This window comes from Nematocida major (assembly GCF_021653875.1).
Source record: "Nematocida major strain JUm2507 chromosome Unknown 2406, whole genome shotgun sequence".
NCBI classification, from domain to species: Eukaryota; Fungi; Microsporidia; genus Nematocida; species Nematocida major.
Genome location: NW_025952948.1, coordinates 50598 through 63376, shown reverse-complemented (window position 1 = coordinate 63376; position 12779 = coordinate 50598). Strand labels below are relative to the sequence as shown.

The following is a 12779-nucleotide window of genomic DNA, read 5'->3' as shown; positions in this document are numbered from 1 at the left end:
GCAAAGCATGCAAATAAAATATTTATGGGTGAAAGCGAGAAGACCAAGAGGCTGGACGACCTAACTGCCTCAATAATACAGCTTATAAACAGCATGCAGGAGGTAACGGATGGGCTCTACAGGCACACGTACGACATAGATACGGAGCTCCCCCAAATAAACAAGGCTGTGCTGCAAAGCGCCGAGAAAACTGTAAAAAACATAAAGGGGGAACTCCTTGTTTCTGAGGAGGTGGTTTCTTACGTGGAGAGCAGAGAGGCAGACATAAATGTGCTGTTTGAGTACGTTGAGGAGAAGGAGAAGGAGAAAGAAGTGCTAAAAAACATGGCCCTGGGAAAGTCAAAGTACTTCAAAATGCTGCACACAGGCATGCAGAAATGGCCCACGGATAAGTAGGCGCAAGAAGAAAGCCTGCGTGTGATAGGCCCTCTTGAATTTTATTTCAGTCTGCCCAGGGCATTTCCATTCAGCTGCTCGGGTTAAAGGCGTCGATATTATTTTTTTTATGAGCTTACTGAAATACATTGCGCCGCTTCCGCTTATATCCTCTATCAGCGAAGCAAGTATGCGAAGCACAGGAAAATTCCCCAAATATGCGCTGGGCGTGGGGATTCTTCTGGGGGCAGGCCTGCTCGCAAGAACAAGGCCAGGAAAGCGTGTTTTCGCAGAGCTGAAAACCATTGCGTTTAGCGACCGGAAGGGAAGCCCACTCCCTCCCCAGGAAACAGCTCTTCCCACGGTGTTTATAGACATAGACGACATTTTGGTGCATAAAGTGTGGTCATTCCGCATGCTTGGATACGAGTATGAAGTGCGGCCGAATGCAGGCGCCTTTCTTTTTCAACTGTCAAACGAGTACGAAGTTGTGGGCGTGACTTCCATGCCGAGCGAGCTTTCCGCGGAGGTTCTTTCGGTTCTAGACCCGTTCGGGTGCATAAAGTACAGGATGCACGTTCCAGACACAGACCAGCTAGACATAGGCCTGACACAGCGAGACGTGCGAAGCGTAGTCCGCATACGGAGCAGGGCTTCTCTCGCGGACGAGGTTTTGTCGTTTGGGAAGTGGGACGGCCAGAGCGAGTCTGGGGACTTGATGGGGCTTTTGGACTTTCTGCTGAACTTGAAGCAGCTGGAAACAGGCGACTTCCGGGAGGTTCTGAAAACGTACAAGGCCAAAGACTTTGCAAAAGCGTATGGAGAGGTGCAGAAAACCCTGCATCCTGCAAAAAGAAGCCTGTTTCTCTTTAAGAACCCAAACGGTGCGAAAGACACGATCGACGCACTGAACAGAACCCGGCTGCAGGAGTATGAGCTGGCAAAGGCCTACATAGAGAACAAAATGAAAATAGAGAAAGTGGCAAAAAAGTGAGTCTGCAGAGAAAGAGCCGAGCCCCCGGGTGGCACCCAAGCAAGCAAATACAAGGCTTCCACACTTGCCTGCTGGGCGTGTGCAGGCAGTTTATGCTGCGAAAAAGCAAAGATGCAGCTTCAAATATCCGGGCAAGTCCAGAGAAGTGCACACGCTCTCACCCACGGAAGTGCCCAGGAGAGCAAAATACGCGTTCTGTCGCCTTCTAGACTGCGCACTTTCCTCAAAGGGGCCTGCTTGGATACTATCCGATTTTTAATTCGCGCATTTCCCCTGCTGGGCGCAGTATTCAGCTGTGCAGCACCCGCACATTTTGCATCCATGTACAAGACAGCTTCTGCTTGGCAGGCGCTGAAAGCTGAAATATAAAGTATCTTACAATTGTGCATATATAAATACGGTGTTTTATTTCGCAAGGCTTCTCGGGCGTGCGTGCACCGCAGTGGCGTGGGCTTCCGTGGAGCTTCTATGCCTGGTGCACCTCCGTATACTCCCGCCGAAGAGCCTCCAAGTCTTCCCGCTTGAACTTTTTTGGGTCTGACAGGACCTGGCTTATTCTCTCCGGCTGCTGCTTCTCCTCGTTTGAAAACTTGTTTTTTATCTGCTTTCTCGTTTTGTCCGTGAACACTTTTTCAAGCAAAGTAAAATCTGTCCCGCAGAGAGAGAGAGCCTTGTAGAAGACAATCGTCTCCTCCTTCGACCATCTGCTTCTTCCGGCGCTGGGCCTTCTCCCGTAGGAAAACGCACTCATGCGGTCTTCTATGACAGGAGTCTTTGCTGGCGTGCCCCCGCTTATAACGACCTGTCCGTCCACAATAATAAGACTTTCCTTCTGGGGCTCTTCCTGCACTGCGGTTTTTCTCTTCTTTTGCGCCTTCTTCCCCGCTGGGAAGTTTCTGTTTTCCAGAAAGTGGGCAAGCGTCTGCTTTGGTGGACTTTCCATCCGTGAAAATATTTTCACGGCCTCGCTATATGTGCGGCTGCAACGCCGAAACAGATTTTCCTGCGCCCACAGAAAGCGCGTGTCTAGCAGGAAAGCCTTCCCCAGTGAGATTTGACTCTGTCCAGCATGACTTTAAGAGAAACTTCATTTCTGGAAAGCACCTCAGCCTCCAGCTCCTGCCTGTCGCTTGTGAAGTATCCGCGAGCAATTAGGCCTGTTGACATAAGGTCGGTCAGCCTTCTAAATACAGTGTCTTTTCTGGTTCTTTTTAGGTGCGCCTGGTTTGCCACCCGCCGCTCAAACTCGTCGTAGACGCTGCAGAGCGTGACTCTCTTCACAGTTGCGGACAAGAGTATTATCAGATGGATGGAGTTGAGCAGGGCGTACGGCTTGGCCTCTTCCACCTCGTATATAAACTTGAAAAACCGCAGAGACATTCCTTCGTACGTGTTATCCATAAGGTATGCAAAATGCACGAATTCTTCTAGCTTTTCCTCTATCCTCTGGAAGTTAAACTGCACGCCTTTTTTTGCGTACTCCTCCACGCGCGCCTTCAGAATTTCAATGACGGTGCTGAAGATTTTCAAATACTCTTTTTCGCGGAGTTCTTTAACATACGCCTTTACGCCGTCCATCCGGCTCACTATTCTCTTATCTAGCTTCATCATGTCGGACACCCGGGGGATTTGGAATATAAACTTGGTCTTTTTTGAGCCAGAGGGCGCCCCCTTCTCCAGGATTCTGTACAGTATGGACCGGCCGGACTTCATTGTGCTGCTGGACATGTCCAGGAAGTAGAGGCTGTCCTTTTCGCAGGCAGACTTTTTGTTCAAAATTTCCAGAGGCTTCCCCGTGACATTCGATATAACAGATATTATGTGGCTGGTTATCTTCCTGGGGCCGTACACCCACACTTTCTCGCTGAGATCGGAGTTTATTCGGAGTATGATTGTTTCAATAACAGAAATGTATCTGGCCTCCACTTCTTGGATATACGCCATGCCAAGAAGCTCCGGAACAGTGCTTAACTTGCTAAAGGGGTCGTCTACAACCGAGCTTTCTACGGACTCCTGCGGAAGCTTAATCTTCTTAATAGGACGGATTGTCATAAAAAAATATGAAGTTGAAAGTAAAAAAAGGCCTGCTGCAAAAATCCGCGAAGTGCGCGCTTTTGCAGCAGGCTTTTATGGGGTTTTGGGCGAAAAAAAGCTTTATGCGCGCACAGGACGGGGATTCCTGCACGCCCTGTAAAGACGGAAACTTTTTTTCTTTGTAATTCTGCAGAGGTTTCTTCCCTTCTAAGCCCACTCCATCCCTTCTAAGCCGCTGCCTTCGTGCATGCGTGCTCTCCAGAGGCATTTGGGCGTATATCCCCGGGCAGCGAAGACGAGACTTCCTGCGTGTGCAGCGCCTTTTGGTCCTTGGGCCAGCACTTCCCACGCGGCTGGGGCACATTGCAGTGTCCAGCCAGAAGCACTCATCCAACCAACTGCCGTGCTCCATCGACACTCACAACAGGACAAATAAAAACGAATATTTGTGTTTCGGACTCTGCTACAAGGCCGATGCAAGCACGCTATAATTCGCATGAAGGCGCTTCTGCGAAAATGTATCGTGCAAAGAGGCTTTTTCCATTGCGCATGAAAACTTGTTCTGCATAGCGAGCACGTGCCGGATCCAGCCAAATGGAGACTTTCCGCGCATTTCTCTTCAGCGCAATCCAATTGGGGGATTTGCATCCTCTGGCGGTGTGCAGCGCAAAGAGGAGAGCAAAGCCCTATCCGGGCACTTGGCAGGCGCGCAAAACCATGAAAAGTGTGCCTAACATGTGTTTATTTCTCTCGTGGAGTGCTCCTGCGCGCGCCGGGCTGCCTCCAGCCACGCCGTGCACGGACAAGCACTGTATAAATATGATCTTTCAACTCTCGGGCGTGCAGGTGCTGGGCAGCCTGCTAAACATATGCGGCAACGAACAAATAGGCGTAGTTGTTTATTAAACGAGCGTGTTGTCTCTCTTTAGCTGTTTAGTAGACTCCTCAATTTCTCCGATGTAAAGGTCTCTGTCCTCTCGCACGGCCTCATCGTACTTCCTTCCCAAGTAGATGGTGGAAGCATTCCAGACGGACGCGACAACGAGCACAGTTACCACAAGCAGCAGTGCTGCCGTTCTAATATCAGACAAGTTGAACAACCCCAAAATAACTATCTGTATGTTTGACGAGAAAGACTTTCCGAGCTTACCACACACACCGTCATACACTCCCTTAAACCTGGCTTTGTACTGCTTTGGGATCTTTACTCCAATAGCCTCCTTACCCACGTCGAAGGCTGCGTACTTCAAGATCTTAATCATGTTAACAGCGCAGAATCCAACGTTGTACTCCAATTTGGTGAGCGAGTTCCATCCAATCGAGGTGAAAAGGGACTTTCCAAATCGGTTAAGGAGGTTCTGGGCGTCTTTTCCTGTGACTGTTACAGACGAGTTTGCCCACACAAGCGAAAGGAAGGGCAGGGCTGCCAGGAGCGAGCACAAAGGCGTGATCATTCCCAGGGAAAGCCATCCCTTCTTCTGGATGAGCGACTTGATTGGCGAGAAAAGAATGCAGATAACAATGCATCCAATGCATATCTGCTGCATTCCCTGTGTGAAGACAAAGTTAGTCATGACATCCTGACCGTCAGCCTTTGACTTACTTCTCACTGCGGACTTGAATGCGGCCTCTGTCAAGTTGGTGCAGATTCCATATCCGAGCACTGTGATGGACAAGTGGAAGACAATTGGGGTCTTAAGCATGATCTTGAACCCGTCGATAATTCCGACCTTTTCCTTGCCCTTCTTCTTCGGCTGTCCTGCGTCTGCCATGATGTAGATGGGGTATGGTATGATATTCTTGACAAGGTGTCTGTACGTGAATATGTTTATACCGCAAATGCATGCCACGGCGAGAATGAATCCGCTTACAATCCATGTCTTGTACTGTGGCATCCCTGTGAGCATGTAGTAGTTTCCTAGCATAAGCAGCCCAGACGAGATGAGTCCCAAGTTAGCTCCGATAATGAAGAGCGGGTAGAATCTGAGCGCCTGTCTGAACGGGCAGATTTCGTTAGCCACTGCAAAGAACATGACGGAAGTCATGACGTTACCCCAGAGTTCTGCCGTTATGTACAGAAGCGTTCCTGTCCAGAAGTTAACGGTAAGGAAAAGTCCTTGGAGAGCCTCCAACCCGTTAATGTACATTTTCTTGTCTGCGAAAATATCGCAAATCCAAAACTTGTACGGCTCAATGTGCTCGACATTTGGGAGAAGGAGCGTGGCGTATATTGCGAAGAATATACCGAATCCAGCGTTGAATACGAACATGAGCTTTTCCAGCGTAGCTCCCTTTGCGAGAAGCAGCTGGAACACAATGGCGAACCCCATAGTGGCTGCCATTACTAGCGTTGACTTAAGATATTGAATAGATGCCGGTAACATTCTATCCATCACTACTGCGTCTTTTGTGTCTCTTAGTATGGAGTATGCCAGCACAATGCAGAAGTAAAGGAAGGCCATAGAGAAGAACTTTGGATATTCTACTTTCAAGACCTTGAAAAACCTACTGCACTGGTCGGCTTGCTCCTCGTGCGCCTCCTCTGTAGGTAGAGAGGAGTTTCTATAATAGTTTGTTAGTCCTGCTGTTTGCATGGGGTTTTTACAAAATTTTAAATAAATATTTATTTTCACATGAAAATTTGAAAATAATAGGATACTCTGTGCCCCTGGATTTGGCAATATTAAGGGGTTACATTTGCAATTTCTCCATGCCTGCAGACATTAGCCAATCACAAGAAGCCATTTGCAATCATGGGGCCGATTTGGGGCATATTAAAAGGCCCCGGGGTTACTATGGCTGATTTGGGAATATATATCAATCTAAAGTATAGATCAGAAATGGATTTGAAAAAAATATTGACATAATATTTGCAGATGCGATTCCGCCAAAAAGTGTACAGATCATTTTTCAGCGTCGCACGGGAAACAAGATGTCTGCCATCTGAAGCCTCCTTTGATCTGCAATCGCTGCCATGGCAACCCGCAAACAAAGGAAAAGCCCCAAAACACAGCAAGATCTGAGAAGAAAAAGCGAGAGTGCGCCCGAGGGCTCGTATACAGGCGTAATTTTTCGGGCGCAAATAAATGCACTTTTTCGGATTTCGGACTATCATCGCATGCCTGCACTTGCTTGGCAAGCCTGCGGGGGCATAAACTTACAATATTTTTGCAAATTCGAAATTCGCTGAAGAATGACTATACTGAACATGCTGGAAAGGCTATCTTACCACTTGGCAGGCCCCCACAGGAGGGCGTTCTACGGCACTCTTGATCGGTGCTTGGAGAAGGAGGAGGTGCAGAAAGATGAAGTGCACTTGGTCCGGGTCTGCACGATGAAAATGTACAGCCTAGCAACGGACGGGCACATTGCAGAGTCCTTGCGGGTCTACTGCAAGTGCGTGAAAGAGCGCGCTGCACTTCTCCGGGAGCACCAAATAGAAAGCGCAATGCTCAAAGAGAGCCTGATACTTATGGACAGAGTCGAGGAGGTGGAGACTGCAGGCCTCTCGGAGAGCGAGAAATACGAGGTGTTTTTGCTCCGGGGGGATCTTGCGGGATGCAGAAAAAGTGCCATTTCCTTGCTGAAAACGCATCCTATGCTTGCAATGGGGCTGTTTCTCGTGGAGGCAGAAAAGCACCCGGGCACAACCCCAGCGAGTTTGCAGCTTCTTCTGAAAAGAGTCACCGTCGCAAACTCTCTTATTACGGCGCTTTATCGGAAGAAAGTGCCGTACTCCGTGCTTCGGCCGCACATTCGAAGGGATCTGGACACTTCATTTGTCTTTCTCATGAAGGCTCTTCTCCTGGGAGGGGAGGATATTAGCGAGTTTGTCGGACAGGGCGTGGACGGCCTTTTGGACCTTCTTGACGACTGGGAAGTATACGAGCACGCGATGAAAAAGGGCATCTCCGTGAGAGAGAGGGAGGACAGCATAAACAGCCTGCGGTTCCAGATGGAAGTCCAGCGCACAAAAGACGCCATTTCCCGCTTTATCCTCGCAGGAGGGAGCGTAGGCCTGTGCAAAAAGCACATAGAAGGCCTGCCAAAGTGCGAAAAGCAGGCGCTTATTGAGGGGCTGCCGGCATGCGCGCGCATGAAAGTTGAGTACTACCAGAACCACTCTGTTGCTGTTTTTGGGGAAAGTCTGGGAAAGTGCATGGCCTCAGTGGGCGACTTTGTCTTCGTAGTGGGCGCACTTCTGGCGGATAGAACAGAGCAGAGCCTCATGGACAGCCTGGTTTTGTGCTATGCAAAGAAAACTGCGTACGACTCGGCATACCAAGTCCAGCTGCTTCTGTGCGTTCTGTACAGGTACTTGTGCATGTATGACGCAATGCTGCAGGAGTACATAAGCATGTCTGTGCAGACAGTGCAGCTCGAGGGAATGACGTACATTTGGAGCGACCTCCAGATCCTCCTGGGAGAAGACGAGCCCGCACTGAAGGAGCAGTACGAAAAAAACAGGCTGCTCACGCTGGGGACTATAAATGCAAGCCTTCTCGGCTTCATAAAGAAGGAGGAGTATGCGCAAGTCGGGCCTTTGCTGGAGTACAAGCAGGCGCTTGTAAATTCATCCGTCCACAGGCAGATCGTGGAAAACAAGTTTTTCTGTCTGGACAGGCTGCCTGCGATAGAGAACATTCTGGTTCCGGAGAGCCGGTACATCTTCGAGAAAGTAATGCAGCCTCCAAGAGAGAAAAAAGACGCCACGCTTTTGACCATACACAGCATGCCCGTGGAAATCTCCCGAGACAAAGTGCAGGAGATGCTTTGCAAGTCCATCGAAAAAATTCGCCAGTTCGTGGAGGTGCCCGAGAGCATACACGAAGCCTTCAGAATGGGCGAGGTGCAGGAGCGCGCGTGGAAGAGTCTGCGTGCACAGTAAATAATGCGGAGATTCCGCCCTTAGAGCACATTTGGAAATAAATAGCTGTTTTAACACGCGCACGTACGTGCTTAAATATCCAGTTTGCAGAGCTCTTCTTTTACGGGGGATTTGGGCAGTTCGAGCGCAGCGAATGCGCAGAGAATTATGCAGCGGCGCATTTTCAGCTAAAGCAGAGCAAGTGGGCGGCGAGTGGCAGCCTGTTCAGTGCGGGCATGCACAGCATCTGGAATTTGCGCGGTTGTGTTGCTTTGGATGGGCCTTTTCTACTGCAGGCGCTTTCCGCGTATATGCAAGAACCCGTAAATATTTTTAAAGAATGGACGCCCATTGGATACAGACACTTTACACGCTGTTGGAGAGAAATGAAATCGACAAAACACTTTTGCAGCCGGAGGAAATAGAGTGCATAAAGAAGGCGGTGGCCCTCCTGGGATACAAGCTGACTCCTTGGTACGACGCAAAAACTCTTGTCATTAGCTGCGCGCAGGAGACGGAGTCTGCAATAACCGAGTACGAAGTTGCTGCCTTGGACATTCTGTCGAATGTGGCGAGTAACTGCGGGGGAGTCTGCGCTGCCTCCCTTCAGAGCTGCACCATAACAGCAGATCTCATCAGGAAGGGATGGCTTCTTGTTGAGGGCGGCAGAGTGAATCTCACAAAAAGAGCAAAGGTAGAAAAGGCGCAGATTCTCTCCGAAGCCACAGGCACGAAGCAGTGCTCTTTCTGCCAAATTCTCAACTCGGAGGGAAATGTTCCGCACGAGGAGTGTCTCAAGTACATCGCCGAATAAATAAAAGATCCAAGTGTAAAGAAGCACTGCTTCCGTGGGCCCGTGGGCCGCCCAGAAGGGACTCTGGACTTTGCGCCCGAAAATCACTTTACACGTTTATTGTTCGTTCAAAACCTTCCTCATTCTATCTGAGCCCTTCCGCAAGTACTCCGTGTACTCTTTTCCGCTGACATTTGGCACTAGCATGGCCCTGTACACGGCCAGAGCAATAATTGCAAGGGATATGGCCGTTATGCTTAGCACCAGAATGACAAATAGGTTTGGTATGCTGCACATAAACATGCCCAGAAGCAGAACTGTGATTACTAGGAGAACCACGCGGCTGGGGGAGACTTTCTTGCTTCGCTTCATTTTTACAGAAAAACAAGATTTGTTGATACTAAATACTTCGCATGCATATTTATTGTACTTATGGTGCGGACTCGGGCTATATTTTCTCTGCAATCTCCACCAAGAACCCGTCAATTTCGTCTGTGGTTGCTCGGCGAAGGCCCTCCTTGGCCGTGAAAACCGCGAGCTCCACGTTTGTGGCCAAATAGTCAGCGCCCAGGGCCTCTGAAAGCGAAATTAGTGCATTTTCTGTTGCCTGCTCCTGCGTCTGCTCGGGCGTGTAGAGCTTTTCCAGCTTCTTCATCATGAGCGACCCGCCCTCTCCGAAGGCCACGGCTTTGTATGGGAGAAGAATGCCCGACGAGTCGGTGTAGTATATCATCGGGCACTCTTTCTCGTACCCCACAATTGCCAGAAACACTGCTGAAATGCGCTTATAACTCTCCTGCGTGTAGAGCTGGAATTTATCTGCCATTTCCCTGGCTATAATATCCGGTGTGGGCACTTCTCCCAGGTCGTGGTACAGATCCATGGCAGCTTTTTTCACATCTGAAACTGTGATCTGTATGTCCATCAGGTATCCGCTCGCCACACCAACAACGCCCGGGAGGATCTCAAAGAAGCTGGAAATGTACTCTGGATCCATAAGTTTTTCTGGCAGGCGCTTGGAAGCTGCCATGACTATGCAGGAGGGCGTTCCCACGATAACGCACGGCATTCCCTTTTTTGCTGCCTCCAAGGCGTACTCTACCTGGTAAAGAGTGCCTTCTTTGCTAAAGTCATTGTTAATTCTTTCATTGCTCATAAATAAAAATAGAGCATGGGTATTAATATATGGAAGAATGCTGGATTTCTCAAGGAAATGACAATTAAAGAAGCCATGCGCATTTTGGGGGTAGACGTCCTTACTGCGCCCACAATAGACACCAACTACAGGGCACTCCTTCGGAGAAATCACCCAGACTTGGGCGGAAGCGAGTATCTTTCCCAAAAAATCAACGAGGCCAGAGAAATGCTCATGAGCAGAGTGAAGTAAAAGCAAAAACGTGCTCCGACCGGAAATTTCCACTCTAGAAATTTTGCTTCACTGCGTGCCAGAGACCCTATATAGAGCACTCCCCGCCCCCCACCTACGGCGTCTTGCTGTTTCTTACTGGTTGCACCATAATTAGCTTCAGAAGAGTGTTTTGTGCAGGACTTCTGCTGGGATTGGACGGGGCCTGCGCGGGAGTGCCAGAAGGCGCCTCTTTTCCCGCAGGCGGCACTTGCGCCTTTGCCTTCACCTCCTCGCTTGCCTGGAGAACTAGCTGGACGGGCATCTTTGCCATAATTGCGTCCTTTAAGTCCATGCCGTTTGGGTATACAAGCTCGAACGAGCTAGCGCTCTTTCCCACCTGCGTTAAAACCGCCTTCTGCCCCATAGCAGGCGCACTCTTTTCCGAGGGATTTCCCAGGGCAGGCGCAGAAGGGGCCTTACCCGGCGGCTGCGGGTCCTTGGGCGGCTCAGAAGCAAACCTGCTGCTTTTTATGGCGAGCCCCGACGTGTCTTCTTCTTTGGGCTTTTCCTGGGATTTTTTCTCTTTCACAGCATCTTCCTTCACCTGCCCAAAGACTGCGGATATGTATATGTTGTTCTCGGCCTTCAAATAGTACACGCCCATGTGCGTATACTCCGGTGCTGCGACAATGTTTTCTCGGTGGGTCTCCGACTTTATCCACTCCCGAAAAATGTCCATTCCGTCCATCTCTTTGTTTATGCTCTTTCCTATGTTCTCCCCCATGGCAACGGGCTTGTACCCGTGCTTGCGCGCCAAGTCCCACAGATACTCCGTTTTGTTTACGAGCTCAGAGGCTTCGGCCAGAGACTCGGCTCTGTCCCTGGCTATTTCGTTCATCGTGCTGGTCACCTTTAGAAGGGGCATGCTCGACTTTTTCCTGCTTTCCTGGATGGCTTCTATCACCTTCATGGCCACTCGGCACCATGCAAGCGGGCAAAGTGCCAGAAAACATATTCTCATTAGTAAATAAAGAATACCCCAACATATACACGACCCGAAACGCACCATAGAGATTAAGAATTAAATGTTCCTGTGGCATGAAACTCCAAAGTATGAACACGAAGCGAAAAACACAGGCGCCATGGGATAAAATAAAATTAAAATTTAAGCGCAGAAATTCGCCTCTGCCTGCAGAGTCCGTGGGCTCTGGATTTTATGCGGGAAAGGCCGTGCATCTGCTGCTGGCGGCTGCATGCAATTACATCTTATTACTTATTTATTTCTAATGTGTCTTACTATTTCTTCAAGCTCGCACTCTTTTATGTCTGCCTGCAGGGTGTGCAAGAGCATTTTTCTGTCTGTTTTTTCTATTAGGTCCGCCAGAGTGCGGTGCTTCTCTTTTACCTCTAAATATGCACGGTATGCGGTGCTTCTTCTGACTTCGTCCGCTGCGCTCCACCCAATAAGCCCTGTTCTGAGCCAGAAATACTCGGTTTCTCTCTCGTCCAGGACGGGGTTTCCCTCCACGGAGCACTCTTCAAAAAGTCTGGCTATTTCCTCCTCGCTCATCCTCTCGCGCGTTTTCTTGTTTTCCCGTTTTCTTCTTTTAAGTGCCTGGTGCCAGAGTTGGCTGCCTGCGGGTCTTGCTATGCAACTCCAGCGGAAAGAGTTTTCTGAAAAGATATGCCTGCCTTTAGTGAATAGAGCGCTGTTGCCGCAATAAGAGCTCTTTTTACCAGAATTGTGTTCGAGTAGTTTATGCTGTACAGTATAATTCCGGCGTATAGAACAGCCTCCTCCAGTATAAAATACTTTGTGAAGGAAGAGCCTGGGTTTATTCTGCTAACCGCTGCGATGCCGAGAGCAATAACTATGCCAACTGCCTGCAGAAGAAAAGCTCTTTTGACTCCCCGCTCCCAGGAGGGGGATGCCTCTCTGTATTTTTCGTGGAACAGGACGATGTATGCAAGCCCGCAGCCGTACAGAAGTATCACGGCGTTGTTTTGCAGGGTGTTCATGTAATTTAGGACAGCCACAAACCACGAATAGCCTGAAAATATCAGTATGCTTACAAACACCGGAGCATAACGGTCCAAGCAGAAAAGAACCTGATACTCCCACGGGGTTCTTGTGTAAAACCATCTGGAGGTTTTTTGGCCTGCCCTGTTTTTGTAGTGAGCTGGCAAAAGGTGCTTTCTCTCTTTGTACATGCACATTTTGTGTATCATTTGGGCAAAGGAGCACATAAAAAAATCCACACATTTATTGGCCACCAAGTGACTAATAAACTTGCAGATTTATATGGAAGACTCTCTGCGGGCGTGCTAGCTTCTGCATGCATGTGGGCCAGCTGCCCTGCACGCTGTT

At 49.3% G+C, this 12779-nt stretch overlaps 13 protein-coding genes across 13 annotated transcripts; 5 read left to right on the top strand and 8 right to left on the bottom strand.

Annotated features, from left to right (window-relative positions):
- Positions 1-24: 24 nt before the first annotated feature.
- Positions 25-396, top strand: NEMAJ01_1482 (uncharacterized protein; the record flags this gene model as incomplete). The annotated part of the gene is made up of 1 exon (XM_047915320.1): positions 25-396. One exon carries the CDS (start codon positions 25-27, stop codon positions 394-396), a length of 372 nt encoding a protein of 123 aa, XP_047771277.1.
- A 109-nt stretch (positions 397-505) lies between these two features.
- NEMAJ01_1481 (mitochondrial import inner membrane translocase subunit TIM50) lies at positions 506-1369 on the top strand (the record flags this gene model as incomplete). The annotated part of the gene is made up of 1 exon (XM_047915319.1): positions 506-1369. The coding sequence occupies one exon, from the start codon at positions 506-508 to the stop codon at positions 1367-1369; it is 864 nt and encodes a 287-aa protein (XP_047771276.1).
- A 466-nt stretch (positions 1370-1835) lies between these two features.
- On the bottom strand, positions 1836-2312 carry NEMAJ01_1480 (uncharacterized protein; the record flags this gene model as incomplete). Its single annotated transcript, XM_047915318.1, has 1 exon — positions 1836-2312. The coding sequence occupies one exon, from the start codon at positions 2310-2312 to the stop codon at positions 1836-1838; it is 477 nt and encodes a 158-aa protein (XP_047771275.1).
- An 83-nt stretch (positions 2313-2395) lies between these two features.
- On the bottom strand, positions 2396-3421 carry NEMAJ01_1479 (uncharacterized protein; the record flags this gene model as incomplete). Its single annotated transcript, XM_047915317.1, has 1 exon — positions 2396-3421. The coding sequence occupies one exon, from the start codon at positions 3419-3421 to the stop codon at positions 2396-2398; it is 1026 nt and encodes a 341-aa protein (XP_047771274.1).
- An 884-nt stretch (positions 3422-4305) lies between these two features.
- Positions 4306-5997, bottom strand: NEMAJ01_1478 (ATP:ADP antiporter, AAA family; the record flags this gene model as incomplete). The annotated part of the gene is made up of 1 exon (XM_047915316.1): positions 4306-5997. One exon carries the CDS (start codon positions 5995-5997, stop codon positions 4306-4308), a length of 1692 nt encoding a protein of 563 aa, XP_047771273.1.
- A 599-nt stretch (positions 5998-6596) lies between these two features.
- Positions 6597-8291, top strand: NEMAJ01_1477 (uncharacterized protein; the record flags this gene model as incomplete). Its single annotated transcript, XM_047915315.1, has 1 exon — positions 6597-8291. The coding sequence occupies one exon, from the start codon at positions 6597-6599 to the stop codon at positions 8289-8291; it is 1695 nt and encodes a 564-aa protein (XP_047771272.1).
- A 319-nt stretch (positions 8292-8610) lies between these two features.
- Positions 8611-9084, top strand: NEMAJ01_1476 (uncharacterized protein; the record flags this gene model as incomplete). The annotated part of the gene is made up of 1 exon (XM_047915314.1): positions 8611-9084. One exon carries the CDS (start codon positions 8611-8613, stop codon positions 9082-9084), a length of 474 nt encoding a protein of 157 aa, XP_047771271.1.
- A 96-nt stretch (positions 9085-9180) lies between these two features.
- NEMAJ01_1437 (uncharacterized protein) lies at positions 9181-9435 on the bottom strand (the record flags this gene model as incomplete). The annotated part of the gene is made up of 1 exon (XM_047915275.1): positions 9181-9435. One exon carries the CDS (start codon positions 9433-9435, stop codon positions 9181-9183), a length of 255 nt encoding a protein of 84 aa, XP_047771232.1.
- A 76-nt stretch (positions 9436-9511) lies between these two features.
- Positions 9512-10219, bottom strand: NEMAJ01_1475 (20S proteasome subunit alpha 1; the record flags this gene model as incomplete). Its single annotated transcript, XM_047915313.1, has 1 exon — positions 9512-10219. One exon carries the CDS (start codon positions 10217-10219, stop codon positions 9512-9514), a length of 708 nt encoding a protein of 235 aa, XP_047771270.1.
- A 57-nt stretch (positions 10220-10276) lies between these two features.
- Positions 10277-10450, top strand: NEMAJ01_1436 (DnaJ-like protein subfamily C member 19; the record flags this gene model as incomplete). The annotated part of the gene is made up of 1 exon (XM_047915274.1): positions 10277-10450. One exon carries the CDS (start codon positions 10277-10279, stop codon positions 10448-10450), a length of 174 nt encoding a protein of 57 aa, XP_047771231.1.
- A 94-nt stretch (positions 10451-10544) lies between these two features.
- On the bottom strand, positions 10545-11432 carry NEMAJ01_1474 (uncharacterized protein; the record flags this gene model as incomplete). The annotated part of the gene is made up of 1 exon (XM_047915312.1): positions 10545-11432. One exon carries the CDS (start codon positions 11430-11432, stop codon positions 10545-10547), a length of 888 nt encoding a protein of 295 aa, XP_047771269.1.
- Positions 11433-11684: 252 nt separating this feature from the next.
- On the bottom strand, positions 11685-11981 carry NEMAJ01_1435 (uncharacterized protein; the record flags this gene model as incomplete). Its single annotated transcript, XM_047915273.1, has 1 exon — positions 11685-11981. One exon carries the CDS (start codon positions 11979-11981, stop codon positions 11685-11687), a length of 297 nt encoding a protein of 98 aa, XP_047771230.1.
- A 77-nt stretch (positions 11982-12058) lies between these two features.
- NEMAJ01_1473 (uncharacterized protein) lies at positions 12059-12658 on the bottom strand (the record flags this gene model as incomplete). The annotated part of the gene is made up of 1 exon (XM_047915311.1): positions 12059-12658. One exon carries the CDS (start codon positions 12656-12658, stop codon positions 12059-12061), a length of 600 nt encoding a protein of 199 aa, XP_047771268.1.
- Positions 12659-12779: the final 121 nt, after the last annotated feature.